The 15,027-nt window shown below is 52.8% G+C and overlaps 1 protein-coding gene across 4 annotated transcripts in view; it reads right to left on the bottom strand.

Moving 5' to 3' along the window:
* Window positions 1–4,775: 4,775 nt before the first annotated feature.
* Window positions 4,776–15,027, bottom strand: part of MYLK4 (myosin light chain kinase family member 4) — a 74,021-nt gene continuing 63,769 nt past the window's right edge. For all 4 annotated transcript variants that reach the window (XM_019986219.2, XM_019986218.2, XM_019986220.2 and 1 more), the window contains 2 exons: window positions 11,952–12,024; window positions 4,776–8,898 (listed from right to left, as the gene is read on the bottom strand). In XM_019986219.2, coding sequence (XP_019841778.2) covers window positions 11,977–12,024 — 48 coding nt within the window. In that variant the 3' untranslated portion in view covers window positions 4,776–8,898; window positions 11,952–11,976. The remainder of the gene's footprint in view (window positions 8,899–11,951; window positions 12,025–15,027) is intronic.

The raw sequence follows: 15,027 nt of genomic DNA, 5'->3' as shown, positions 1-15,027 counted from the left end.
TGCTTAGTTAACGGGGATGAGCATGCACGTGGTACACCAGAGGGCTGACTTTTCAGGCAGGTCAACACCAATGCTTATGTTGACTGAGAGAAAAAAGCGCAGTGAGAGTTAAGTTTCATCTGGGGCAAAATGCAGACTGTAGGCGGGAGGCGGCGTGTCAGATGACTCTGAGAGGCGGCTCTGCACAGGCGGGAGGTCCGTGTACACGCGGTCGTGCTGAGGGCAGTTCACGCAGTCAAACACGTTTTTGCAGACAGTTTCTGCCCGGCTTGTGAAGGTCACTGCTGGTCCCGAGGAGCAGACGTCACCATGGAAGATTTTAGTGCTTTTCTAGACACGAAGAGATGCAAGAATTGAGCTCATAAAATCTTCTCCTGGAAATCTCTAACTATCTAAAGACGTGTTCTGGCAGTTTTTCCCAGAGCACAGAGCGCCTCATTCCTGATCTCCACCCTGAACTCATTTCAGAGGGTGTTGAAGGTCAGTGGTCATGGCAGTTTGTGAATTAATCCTTGTAGAGGCAGATGGCAAGTGCCAGCCTTTTGTTGAAGCATGTTAGAACCTCACTTTTAATGACACAGCGACATGGCTCTTCCATGGGCTGCCTCCAGGGAGTGTAGTCATGAAGGGGTTCCTGGTTTTGTCTGCAAGGACACGCGTTGAGAGGACCCCACAGGCAGTGCTATCAGGAGACAGCTGGGTACTCCGCTTTATGATCCCACCTGGATGGCCTCCCCCTTGTATCACAGGCTTCCTCGGGCTGACAGGGAAATCATTCACACTGAGTGCCCGCATTACAAAAGAAGAAATATTTCAAATACACAGCCTATGTTTCCTCCTCAAAAAATTTTTTAAAAAGACCAAACTGAACTCAAAGTAAAGAAAAGAAAGGGAATATAAACGATAAGGATAGAAAGCAATTAAACAGAAAAGAGAGAATTAATAGAGAAGACCGATGGGGGGAAAGGGTTCGTTATTTGAGATGATCAATAAAATGGATAAACTTCAAACCAGATTCATCAGCAAGAGACGTTCATGCGGAGACCCGCTCAGGAATGTTCACAGCAACTTTATTTGTAAAAGCTAAAATTTGGATGTAACCCGAATGACCAACAGGTGAACATACAGAAAGGCTATTTTTAGCGTCAGAAAGTCCGTAACCGTCTGTACCTTTCTGAAGTGTGAAGTGTTAGTTGCTCAGTCGAGTCTGCCTCTTTGCGACCCCATGGACTGCAGTGCCCCAGGCTCCTCTGTCCATGGGATTTCCCAGGCAAGAATACTGGAGTGGGTTGCCGTTTCCTTCTCCAGGGGATCTTCCTCACCCAGAATTGAACCCAGGTCTCCTGCTTCACAGGCGGATTCTTTACCAGCTGAACCAGCAGGGAAGCCCCATATGCCCACCTAAGTCTAATTTTTGTTGCTAGCTGCCTCTTTAATGTTACCACATAGTAACTACCAGTAACTAATAAAGCGGCCGTTAAGTTTGTTGTTGTTCTTTAGCCACTAAGTCGTGTCTGACTCTTTCGTAATTTCATGGGCTGTAGCCTGCCAGGCTTCTCTGTCCGCAGGATTGCCCAGGCAAGAATACTAGAGTGGGTTACCATTTTCTTCTCCAGGGAATTTTTCCGATCAAATCCACGCCTCCTGAAATGGCAGACGAGTCTTTACCACCAGGCCACCAGGGAAGCCAGACTTTGAAGTTACTGTGCAATAAAACTCCCGTATGAAGGCTAAACAGTAAACGCTGTTTGCTGCTTACTGTGACAAAATGGAAACCTTACTTTGCTGATACGGACAAGGCCTCCTCTTCTATTTTAAAGAGTATTATTCTGAAATTTCAAGTCCCAGTAGATTGTCACAACAGGAACCATCTTTACCCGATTTGCGGTGGCTCAGCAGTTAAAAAAAACAAACAAACAAAAAAACTGTCTTCCAACGCAGGAGACTTGAGTTCAGCCCCTGGGTCAGGAAGATCCCAGGAGAAGGCAATGGCAACCCACCCCAGTGTTCTTGCCTGGAGAATCCCATGGACAGAGGAGCCCGGTGGCAGCAGTCTCTGAGGTCAAAAAAGAGTCAGACACAACTTAATGGCTAAACGATAACAACAAAGTAATATCCTGTGTGTTGAAATTCCTTAACCAAACATGTTTTAAGAAACAGGTGGATGTCGGACAAATTTCTAAGGTAGCACAGCTGGGACTGAATAGCTCCTGGGTGAGGCAGAAGCAACGTGAAAACTGCTGCAGGAAAAGCGATCAAAACCACAGCGTCCGACACCCGAGAAGTCAGCAGAAGGCGGTCTTGACAGAGTAGCAAAACTCCTGTCCCCTTGGAAAGCTGTGAGCTCACAAGAAAAGCCACTAACTGAATTGTGCAGCAAGATTTGAGACAAATCGGAAAATTTTCAGTGAAAGCAGTTTCTAAAAACAATTTTTAAAGCATTTATAAAGGCTGACTGTACATTATCTTTTGAAAAAAACCCTAGGAAAACTTCATAATGTTTTAGAGTTCAATTTTATTAAACATATGGGCAAGTCTGAAATTATTCAGAATATTAAAATTGACTTGAGAATAATTAAAATTCAGAAAAACCTCAGGTGTGTGTCCAAGTTCTGGACAACATTAATATAGTATAAAAAGTTTCTGGGAAATTTACTGTGAACAGGTGTGTGATGTCATTGAGGGGGAAGGAGTTCAGACATTAATTAGCAGGAATTATGAATATCCTCGTTGGGTTGTTTTCTTTCAAGTTGAGCATATGCACAGGGGAAATAATTTTAAAATCATGAGGACACATGACAAAGAAAATCTTGCTTATTCATAATATTCCGTACTTTTGCCATCAATCACTTAACAACGAGTGAGATTTGAGGGTGCCAAGCTCTGCAGGCGAGGCCCCGTGCACCGGTAAGCATCTTTGTTGAGAAACGATTTGTCCCCGGCAACATCTGGGGACACAGACAAGCTCTTGGGGATGCCCGTGTTGGGAGCAAGAGCAGAGAGTTACTGAAGGGGGGCTTCCAAACCCTCTCAACCCCTGATGGGTCTGGATCCAAGGTGGGGTGGGGTCGCCTGTTAGAGGGGACTGGGGAGGTGACCATGGGACCTCCCCTGGGACGCAGGTGAGGGAGACCGCCCCGTCCCCTCCCCACAGGAGGACAGGGAGCAGCCAGAGCCCCCGGCCCCAGCGGGGGAACCCTCCTGGGAAAGGGCAGAACTGGACCCTGACCTGCTTGTGCTCATATTGGAGGCAGAAGAACACTGCGTCTCTCCTTGAAACACTTCTGACGGCAAGTGTGTAGGGCTTCCGCACACAACCGTCGTGACACTCGCCTGGAGTCAGCGCAGACCCCGGTTCCGGGCTCAGTCCCTCAGACCCCCCCCACCCCTGGACAGGCTTCTGTCCAACTCGACTACAGATCACGGCTTCCCAAGATGCCTCCCTGAGCTTCCATCACCTGAGTTAATGCTTGGTTCACAGAACCCAGGGGCTCCCTTCACCTCCTACTCCCGGGGTGCTACAAAGGACATAGTGGAGGACACAGACAAGCGGCCAGAAGGGTGAGGCCTGGGCGGGTCCTGAGAGCAGGAGGCTCTGACCCCATGGAGTTGGGGTGCGCCCCCTCCAGCATGTTCATTAACCCAGAACCTCTCCAGGTCCCTATGTTCAGGGTTTTTAATAAAGGTTTCAGTACCCAAGGGTGACGGCCACTGGTGCTAGCTCTGTCCCAGCTCCTTCCCCCTCCCTGGGGGCGGAGGCGGTGGGGGCCAGGTGAGTGTGCCAGCCCCCCCCCAATCCTGTGGTTGGGTCCTCAGACCACCAGCCTCATCCGCCCAGAATCACCTGAGGGCAACAACTCAGCTGTGGACGCTCAGGAAATCCCGGGGCTTCTAGGAGCTCCCAGGCCAGGACCTGGGACCCGGGTCAGACACAGAGCTGTGGTTTGTGTCACGACATCACAGAGGCCCAGGAGGGCTCCTCCTCCGGGAAAGAGGTCAGAGGGCCTGGCCTGACGCCGGGTGGGGAAGCCTGAGTCTCGAGTGAGTAGCAGGGTGTCTCTGTGAACACAGGGTCCAATGCTCCCAGCAGGACCGTGCCAGCCAGTATGGGTGGGCAGCCACCCCTGGGGGGCTAGACTAGTGATGTTGGCCTGCCCCACGTCACCCTCAGACAACGGCTAGGCGGGCAGCCCTCACAGCAGCGTTCCAGCCGGGAAGGCGACTGGTGGCCCCGGGCTGGGCAGCCGTCTCCTCCTGAGTCCCTCAGCGGTAGGTCCTCTGGGGCGACGCACACCGCTCTGGGTCTAAGGAGTCGCCCAGAGCTGCAGGAAAGGTGAGCTGCCAGCGGCCTGCGTGACTTCTCCCGCGGTGCCGGCACCGGGGCTCTGTGTGTGTCAGTCTGTGTCTTTGAGCTAAAATTGGGGGAAACCTGCAGCTTGTGTCGGCTCCTTGCGTCCGAGCTGGGGGAGTAGCTTTCCCCGGGCTCCTGTGCATGGTCTCGGGCCCCTGCAGCTTGCGTCAGCTCCTTGCGTCCGAGCTGGGGGAGTAGTTTTCCCCGGGCTCCTGTGCATGGTCTCGGGCCCCTGCAGCTTGCGTCGGCTCCTTGCTTCCGAGCTGGGGGAGTAGCTTTCCCCGGGCTCCTGTGCATGGTCTCGGGCCCCTGTGCATGTAGCCTGGGTTCTTGCTATCAGCAGACGCCACACGCCATCCTCATCCAAAGGAGAGCACTTGCATCACGTTTGCCACATCCACAGATCAGCTCATTAACCAAAGGATAAACAAGGTCCGAGTTTATTCTTCAATACGACACGTACATATGACTGTTACACATCTTTATAAGGAAAAGGAGTACAGATGAACGGAACTACACCAGAAATAGAAAATGCACACGGTAAGCGTAGTCACGGCTTCGGGGCTCCGTGTTTATTTCTTGTCTGCGTGGAAAAACGTCGTCCAGAGGGCTCACCGGCACCTATGCGCCGGGATGACTGCAGAGCGTGCGGGGCTCCACACGGCACACACGCCGCAGGGCTCTTCCGCCCCTTCGAGTGGGCAGCAGGGGAGTGAGAAGCCTTCACGCACGGTGAGACCGCCCACAGAGGGACCGCCAGGGACGACGCGCCTGCCTGAATCGGAGCTGGGAGGAGAAATACACCGACCCTCTGGGGTGAGAAGCTGTGAGCTTCACACAAGGCCCAGAAGTCGTTCTGGTTCAGGAAGTCCCGCCCACCAAGTGCAGCATCTCAGTCCTTTAGGACAGAAAGCAACTCGCATTTTGCAAACATAATTTTCATCTCAGAGAGGCTCTAGGGGAACATGGTGATACATAAGAAGCCGGACTTTGATTCCAATGTAAGAAAAAGAGAAAGAAGTAGAATATTTTAAAAGGTGGAGCAAAAGCAGAGGAGGGCACCGTGGCCAGTTTGAGAAGGGCGTGGGCACAGAGGAACGGCCTGAACCCAGGACGGAGTCTCCAGGGGAGAGAGCTGAGCTCGACCCCGCCTGCCCCTAGTTACGAGCTCACAGACCAGTTTCCAAGGGAGGCCCCTCAACTGGCCTGGAGTCCAGACCCAACAGGCTCAAGTCTAATACTGGCCCTCCCACAACCCAGAGGCTGGAGTCGGGGTCGTGGGAACAGAAGGACAAAAAACGAATGAAAGGAGAGTCTTGCTCGTTTCCCTCGTATAAAAATCCATATTTGGTTCCAAAACAAGGTCAAAATGCTGCTGTACTAATTTCCATAAAAATGGTGAAAACGTTAGTTCTCACAGATCTGAGACTACATCATATCAGAGTCGGCCTCGCATGACAAATCACGCCTATTTGCATCTTTGAGGAAAGAAAGCAAAAAAATGTCAAGTCAGACAGAAAGTGACTCCAGGCAACTCTACAGCGCCCAAAGACGCTAGTCAGCCAACCTCAACCCGGAAGTGGTTTCCACGGTTAATCCAGGCGGGAGTCCATGCCGGGGGGTTTATGTCGTGAACAGCATGGTCCTTTTCTCCCTGGTTTGTAAGCAGCAGCAGACTCTGGGTCCCTGTCGGCTTCCTTCTCCCCAGCCTGGGGGACGTGCCCCACCCCCCTGTCACTTGAGTTCCTCCATTTGCTGGAGAAACAGCGATAGCCTAAAGGAGTGAGCAAGGCCACCACGTCCACGGAGAGGAGGCGGAAGCCCAGCACAGCCTCTCGGCCCTGGTGACTTCTGGAGAAAAGGGGTCACGAGGACCCCGGTCCGGCCAGACTCTGCTTCTGGGTCCACACGCTCCTATGGTTTGATTCCTATGATGTGCAAACCCCATTTCCCGTAAGAATCATCGCATCCCGCAGCGACACGAGGGTGTGGACGGAGGGGACCACTGAGCAGGAGACGGGAACCCCCCATCTCGTGTAACTGGAGGGCAATCATCAGCTCTTCAGCACACTGTCCTTAGCGCCCTCAGAAAGCCCCCTGGACCCCGCCCTGGCACTCCCCAGCCAAGCGTGCAAATCTAACTATGCAGCCTAAGGAGAGCCGCTTTCAAAGCAGAGTCTCCTTTCTAAACCCTAAAGCCCACGCCCACTGACTGCAGGGTCGTCAGTGGGTGAATCTGGCAAGCAAGCACTCGTTCACTTGGCCCCAGCTGGGTCCTCCGCATGCAGTGGGACCGGGTAAGGTGACCAGGACTGAGGAGACCCCAAGCCCAGCGGAAGGTCCTCCATGTGGGCCGGGGGGAGCCCACACCCGGGCCAGAACACACCCTCCACGAGGGGCTTCCGATCAGACCCCTGTGTCCCGTTCAGCAGTTGAGAGGATGCAGCTCTCTGTGGGCTGAGCATGAAACCTGGACCACCTCGTGTTTTTCCAGACCCGATGAACACCAGCAGCTAAGGACAGAGTGGTGACATAACACGCCAGTCACAGGGCCTTGTGTGCGCATGTGTGTTTTAAGGAAACTAAATTAAACACGAAGCAGAATCACAGAACAGGAAGAGGAGAAGCCAGCCTTGGATGAGCGCGCAGGCCCAAAGGAGAAAGACGCTTCGCACTGCACTACCGGTGAGCTGGAGAGAGGCCTGAACTAATTACGCGTGTCTTCTGTCTCCGCCTCCCCCGCCCCCGAAACACGTGGGCGGGTGAGGAGGACGCCCGGGTGGGATCAGAGAGGACGGTGAACTGTCAGCGCCTGTCAGAACCCCCTCACCCAGGGGCCCCCGGAGCTGTTCTCAGTTGGTTTCATCACTATCGAGACAACTGGAGCCTAGAGCGACTAAAGCTAAAAATAAAGACATTATTATAGCTGGTCTCAACACAACAGGTATTTGGAAGTGGAAAATGTGAGAGAGGCTTAAGAAGTAAGTGATGGGCGTGGCATCCACCGTCTCAGCTTCCTGGAGAAGCAACTCCTGTTTCTGCAGCAGGGCTCGGGTCCCCTGTTACATGTGAAGAAACGGCACTAGAGCTTGGGAGTGGAAGCTCTTCCAGCTGGAAATCAGGGTCACGTCCGAGTGGGGGTGCCCTGTGCCGGGCTGAGCCAAAGGGCCGCCACGTGGCGTGGCCACTGGTCCTCTCTACCCAGGTCGCTCGACAGGAAGCCCAGCACTGTCCCCTGAAGGACTCACCAGAGTCCTTCTCATTCCAGCTGCGTTGAGGGAAGCTCTCGGGACAGTTAACGTTACTCTCAAGGCCATGAATGGACAGACTAACCATGCACTGCCTCTCGAGGCCCGTGTTTCACGTGGATGACGGTTGAAAGTAGACCAGCTGCTTGGAAGACTGCTGCTCTTGGAGGAGATGGCAAAACAAACGGAAGATAGGCTTTCTGATCCTGTTGCTCAGAATTCAAAGAAAGCGTATATTCCAGAAAGCAAATTACTCATCAGTTGGATTCACCGGATTTCAGTCAAATCAAAATAATAAAGTCCGAGAAACAAAGCGGTCAAGGGTTCACCGGACTTAGAACTTTTTCTGGCAACATACTCACCCCTTTGAAAGGAAATTCTCTCTCTAAATGTATCCAACTTTTTTTTTAACATATATCCACATTCTTTCTCATATTCTTTTCCATTATAATGAGCTGACTCATTGGAAAAGACCCTGTTGCTGGGAAAGACTGAGGGCAAGAAGAGAAGGGAGCAAAGCGACAGAGGATGAGATGGTTGGATGGCATCATCAACTTGATGGAAGTGAGTCTGAGCAAACTCTGGGAGATACTGAAGGACAGGGAGGCCTGGCGTGCTGTAGTCCACAGGGTCGCAAAGAGTCGGACACAACTGAGCGACCGAACAGCGATACATTCTTTTTCATAGTCTTTTCCATTATGGCCTGAAATGGCAACCCACTCCAGTATTCTTACCTGGAGAATCTCATGGACAGGGGAGCCTAGTGGGCTACAGTCCGTGGGGTCACAAAGAGTCAGACAGGACTGAGCGACCGAGCGTGAACACACACAGCGGTCTATCCTGAGATGCTGAGTACAGTCCCCCGGGCTGTGCAGTGGCACCTTGCTGTTTATCCATCCTATAGATAATAGTTTGCTGTTGCTTCCAACACATTTTAAACCCTCAGCTCAGTCTCCAGTATGACCACTCTAGTGATCTGAGACATAGCAGAGACGAGGCCTGCTGGGCCCCAGCAACAAAGACAGAAAGCTTTAAGTTCAGGATGGCAGGGAACCATATTCTTGGGTGCTCCCGGCCGCAGGGTATGGCAGGGGCTGGGGTGGGCGCAGGCTTGCCTGCCTCCAGGGCTTCAACTCTCAGCACCCCCCGCCCCCAAGCCTGGCAGAGGTGCTCAGAGTTCAGAGTGGCACCCTCCCCTCCCCACCGCCCAGAGCCACCAGTCTCCGTAGGGGTCAAGGCATCAGAATTGCTGATTTTTCCAAAAATCTTCTCAAGGCAGCAGCAACCACAGCAGTTTTCCTGCAAAGCAAACAAAATATGACTCTTGTTAATTCAGCAAGGCTTTTAAAATTGTAATTAGTTGGTTGCGCCCCTTAGGAAAACCACAGATGACTTTTTATAATGTATGTGTGTCTGTGAGAAAAAAAAGGAACTCCTTGAAGGATCCACTGCTTACCAGAGCTGGGTGGGGTGTGTGTGTGTGTGTGTGTGCTCAGTTTATGCAAGATATTTTGGTACCACGCGCAGGATCGAAGGACAAGGCCTCTTTGTTTCGCCTGAAGCGCAGCCGGCTCCCACCCGCTGCCACCCTGCGTCCCGCCAGCTCCGTCGGCATCAAAGCGCAGCCGGGGACGCGCGTGGGACTCTCTGCATCTGTCTCAGCCACGTATGACCCATGTCCTCCCTGTAGACCCGAGGGCTTGGCCCCGGCGCGCGTCTCCCGGGCTGGCCACGGAGCAGCAGGAAGGAGAAACGAAACGCCACCTGGTTTGTTTTTAGAGCACTTCCTCAGCCCATCAAAAAACCTCTGACAAATTGCAGGAGATTTCTGTCCTCAATTTGCGTTGCGGGTTATGCCTTATTCATAAGGCTCTTTTTCCACAGGAATCATCTCCAACCACCAGATTTTAAAAATCAATATTATCTCAAAATTGGTTTTACTCATGTTATGTCTTGCCAAACTCCAAGCTCCTCCTGGCAGGAGAGATTGTGAAGCACGGTCTACTGCTTTTAGCACAGCATCCTTCTCAAGGAAGGCTGCCCCCAGTATTAATTTCTTAACCTTACATTTTAGTTTGAGAAAGAAAAAAAAAGTGAGAAAGCAAACCAGGAAGCACCTGCATCGCATGGACATGCGGTGGGACCGAGGTGGGTTTCTGTGGCCCCTGGAGGGGTGGGGGGGACCCAGGAAGGGAAGCTGGCCAGCCCGAGTGGCCGTCTCGGAGTGGACCAGGCCAGGTCTGGAGTGGTCTCGCTGAGCATCTGCAACAAAGATGCTGTGTTGCCAGGGCAACCGGCTCAAAGCGCTTTGTCATTTGGGAAAGTCACGTACACACTTTAAAGAGGATAACCAACAGGGACCTACGGCCCAGCACAGGGAGCTCTGCTCGGCGTCATGTGCCGGCCTGGATGGGAGGGGCATCTGGGGAGAATGGATGCGTGTACACCCACACGCATGCTGAGTCCCCTGACCACTCACCTGAAGCTGCCACGACGGTTTTAACTGGCTATACTCCAATACAAAACAAAAAGCTTGAAGTTTGGGGGGAAAAACCCACAACCCTTTGTCCTTGTCCTTCTGGCCGCCACCACCTTCCATCACCTTGGGTTCAAGAGCAAACCTCCTTGAACCGTCACCCACTGCCTTTTCGCCTCATCCTTCCCACCAGCCCCTGGCGCCAGGCCTCCTGCCTGGGCACCTCCTGGCACCCAGTGACCTCGCTCCCACCAGCCCCCAGAGCCTGCCCAGGGCTTATGGTGGGAAGGTGGTTTGCGGCAAACCCTCAGGGTTTGTGGTCGCTGGGAACAGAGCTGCCTCTGGGCGGGGCTGGGGGAGAGAAGGACCGCCGGGGCGCGCTGCCCTCAGACCTCGGGCTCACGGCTCCCAGCAAAGCCGGGATGCCCACTTCAGGGGGTGCAGATGGCCCTCCTTCTCCACCGTGGCACCAGACGTGAGGCTACCCCCTGCTGTTCCCAACGCCAACTCCCCGCTAGTCTGTACAAACAAGAATGGTCTTTGTATGTAGAAAGCAAAAGCTTTCCCGTTGACGTCACATCAATCTCCAAACAAGCGAAAGGGTCCCCCGTAAGGGAACCTCGTGCCAAAGCCAGGGTGTTCGCCGACGCTGGTTCGTGACTTGTATGATGATTTGGTGATTTATTTCTACCCCATCTTACTCCTCAACAGATTCGAGGCAGCTTGCAAGAGCGCACACAGGCAACAGACCAAGAAAACCTCGGGGCCAGAGTAGATACAAGTCAGGGTGAGAGTTTGGACAGGCAGGCAGCAGAATGTCGCCTCACGAGGCTCGAGTCCAGCAGGGCCGCTGAAGCCGAGCTGCCCGGCAGGCCGAGGACTCGCAGCCCAGACGACGGGGCGGCTGGCCGGGGCCAGCGGGGGTCCTGGGGCTTCTCGAAGCCCTCTGGGGTAGTGCACACCCTCGGCCTCTCCTTTGGGCCGTGTGTGTGTGAGTGTGTGTGTGTGTGTGTGTGCACAGTCTCTCAGTCATGACCAATTCTCTGCAATCCTATGGGCTGTAGCCCACCAGGCTCCTCCATCAATGGGAATCTCTGGGCAAAAATACTGGAGTGGATTTCCCTGCCCTCCTTCATGGGGTCTTCCCGAGCCACGGATCAAACCCATGTCTCTGATGTCTCCTGCACTGGCAAACGGGTTCTTTACCACTGGCGCCACCTGGGAAGCCCCTTTTAGGCCATAAATTGGACCATTTATTGATGTAACAGCACATGCTCGTGTGTAACACTCCTTCTCTGAATAATTCTGACAAAATTCTAAGCAAGGCAGAGGCTTTGTATGAAGAGGCAGTTCCTTGGGGTCCAAGATGGGGTCTGGGCCTGGCAACAGCTCGGAAGGAGAAGAGTGAGCAGACTCCCCAGAGCGTCAGGCTCCACCGTGCTCCAGGGGTGCCCCTGGGCAGGTCCTGACTCCCCAGAGGGTCAGGCTCCACCGTGCTCCGGGGATGCCCCTGGGCAGGTCCTCAGACTCCCCGACTCTACAGACAGCGCTCCCTCCCCTGCTACTCCTACTATGTACAACTGTTGCAAGGACTCCCAGGAGCCCTCCTGAGTACCTACTGTGTGCCGAGCCCTGGTCTCTGGCTTTGCTTGGATGGTCTCAGTGGAGCCACTCAACAAACATGGGAAATGAGACTGTCCCCAGTCCACAAATCACAAGACGGAGGATCCTCTGCTAGGAAACAGCAGAGCAGACCCAAACACAGCCTCCTGGCCTCGGGGCCTCCCCCGGAGGGAACGCACCCCGCTGCATTCGCGGTCAGCCAGCCACACTCTCCCCACCCTCTCTCTAGGCTCAGAGGCCCCTTTAGACCAACCTTTCAAGAGGGCACTTTCCGGACACTATTTGGTCGCCAGGTCCCGGGCATCAGAGCAGCAATTCTTCCTTTTCTAGGAAAACCAAGAAGACATTTCGAGAAGGGTCAGACTGACGCGGTCTGACGATACCCAAAGAGGCAGGGGTTCCTGCAGAGACGTCCCTGGACCCTGAGTGGCTTACGGACGCAGAGTCCGGCTCGAGGGCGTCCGTGCTCCCCTCCACGCCCCTGTCGTCACTCACCGCTCCTCCCCTCGGAGTCATGGGCAGAGAGACTCGCGCTCCATGACCCTTGTTGTGACACGTGTGTGTTTAGCCAAGACTCAGGCAGACGGAGCACGAGAGTCAAGATAGACTGACCACAGGGATGAGCCAGACACAGACATGGCTGCTTGCAGATGTTCTCAAGCCAGCAGACAAGAACTAAGGGCCCCGGGAGAAGCTCCGGAGGACAGAGGAAGTCCCTCTGGTTGGCGCTGAGGAGACCGTCCTGGAGAAAGGGCACTGGGAGTGGGCCTCGGACACTGCCCAGGACTTGGGCCCCAACACTGGCACCCATGGGGGCCTGAACTGCTGGGCATGGGGGTTCAGGGTGCAAGGAGGGGAAGACTGGGAGATTCTCTCATCAGGGGATAATACGGTCAGAGCTATAATTAAGGAAGGGATGATTTGGTGACAGGGAAGAGCGTGGGCGCACGCAGGCTCTGAGCACGTCCATCGTCATTAGCTCGGTAGACAGGAGCAGAGAATGAGACCGGCGCCCAGGAGACGGGGAGGAGAGCTGGATGGTCATGAGCCGTGGCAGGAGAGCATCGGCCCCACCTGCTTGCTTCCCCGCCCCCAGCCCCAAAGCAGCAACTGTGTCTGCACAGGTGCTGGCCAAGGGCGCACGGGTTTGCCCTCCGGGAGGCCCTGCTGCAGGCTGTGCCTGACGCAGTGAGTCCCGTGCGGGTGGTGGGCTTGGCCCTATGAGCCCAGCTCAGGAGGTGGAGACCGCAGGCCTCGGTGTCTAAGAGGGAGAATCCTTCCAAGTTCACAGATCACGGACATGCTCAGTGGCTGGGAAACAGGAAGTGCTTTTAAGCATGAAACAATGAAAAGAGACAAATAAAAGTTTATTATGAAAACTTTGAAATATCAGAATTTAGATTTAAATAGTTTGAGTAAGAGTTGAATTGTCAACATAAAGTTGAATTCTGGTTCTACAGGACATAGAAACAAGATTCTCCCAGAAGTGAATCACCTAGAAAAAATTATTCTCAATACTTCACCAAAAAATAAAATATATTAAGCTTGAGTGCTATCCTTCAGTAACATGAAAGATGTCATACAGGGTGGTCCTGGAAATGTCACAGGCCCCCTTGGCCCAGCAGCCTGCCTCCAGCGGGACAGCAGAGTGGGGAGCCTCACCCGACTCCAGGGTCTGCTGCCTGTGGTGGGATCATGGGTGGGTCTATACCCCTGTCCTCAGCGGCCCTTTCACATAAAGGGAATGATGGCATGTCTGAATCAGAGCATCGACCTGAGGACCAAATGAGTTCATTTCCCTGAAGCCATCAGAACAGTGCTTGGCGCAGTGCTGTACAATTATAACTTTCACGGTAACTAACAGGATTTATACAACGGAATTTTTTTTGTTTAATCCTCACCATCCCTGAAATATCTATTCACCTTAGGTACCAGCAGTTGGATAAAATAACAAAAAGGTGATTTTTGTTATTGTTGTATGATCTAAAAAATATTTTTAAACACTTCTACACTGTATAATGTCATTAATTATCTGTTGTGGTTTCCATATTGTCCACCACGTCAAAGTGTATTTGGATACCAATAAGCTTGGATAAAAATACATGGGTGGAAAATTGGCCCAGAATAGGTTGGTAACCCTAATAAGCAGTTTATGCCGTCTGGGTGAGGTACCTACCAGGGAATCAGCCTATTTTTACTTGACATCAGTACCAATTATCAAGGAAAGGTATATTCAGACACAAATAAAACTTACAACTGATGCCGAATTTAGAAGTAATTTCAATAAAAACTGGATGTGGAAAAAATGAGTACCAGGGGCACAGTCATCCCAGGGCTTGGTCGGTGGAAAAGCTGCACTCCAAACCCCGGAGGAGCAAAGATGGAGGGGAGGGGGGTGTACGAGGCCGACCAGCCGCCTCCACAGCGAGTGACGGCAGGGCCTGCCCGCCGCCTCTCCGGGATCGTGCCCCGCTGACCACACTAAATATTCAGGAAAGCTGCTTAGATGCGACCCCTCTGCCTCTGTGCTGTTTATATAATCCACGGTGATCTGGATGTGGACGTCGGCAGGAGGCGATGGTAGTCACTCAGGTGACAGGTGGCCTCAGCCTAGATGACCATCCTGACGGTGGGGACTGTACAGATTCCAGGAATAATCAGTGCAGACGTTGGAGGAAAATTATGGATGAGCTGAGGGGACTGGGGGAGGGAGAGGGGGCACAGAGAGGCGTTGGGGTCTGGGAGGGTGGTGAGGATGGTGGAGGGGGGAGCGGAGACAATCCAAGCAGAGATGGCCAGCTCACAGGGGAGTATTCGGGCCCAAAGCTTAGGAAAGAGACCTGTGCTGGAGGTACTGACAAGGGAAGTGAGATGTAAGCGCTGGCTAGGGCAGTGAGAGGCGGTCAGGAGTTTGCATAAGAAGTGACCACACGGGGAGGCCGGGTCACTCTCAAGGTACACCCCACCATTCAGTCTCCTTCCCATGCACTTACATTAATCTCTTGTCCAAGCTGAATATTACCTTTCTTTTTACTTTTTTTTGGTGCTTAGAGCACACTAAACCAGGCAAGCAGGGAAGTTAGAATTTTGAGTTCTATGTAGGAGATATATCTTGAATGTACATTAACATGTATTCTCCAAAACTTTATGTGACCTATGCCCGAGGCTAAATGTGTAAGTGTGGGTGCGGTTACGGTGACGAAACGATTCACTTTGCAATGGATACAGTAATTAAATAATAAACCTAATACATAGTTCTGCTGAAAATAATTCTCTAGTGTAGTTAGCATCATTAAAAAGCACAAATTGCTCAATAAAAGCATTTTAAG

This window comes from Bos indicus, chromosome 23 (genome assembly GCF_029378745.1).
Source record: "Bos indicus isolate NIAB-ARS_2022 breed Sahiwal x Tharparkar chromosome 23, NIAB-ARS_B.indTharparkar_mat_pri_1.0, whole genome shotgun sequence".
NCBI lineage: Eukaryota > Metazoa > Chordata > Mammalia > Artiodactyla > Bovidae > Bos > Bos indicus.
Note: the sequence above shows the minus strand (reverse complement) of the source record. Positions and strands in the feature narration are given on the sequence as shown.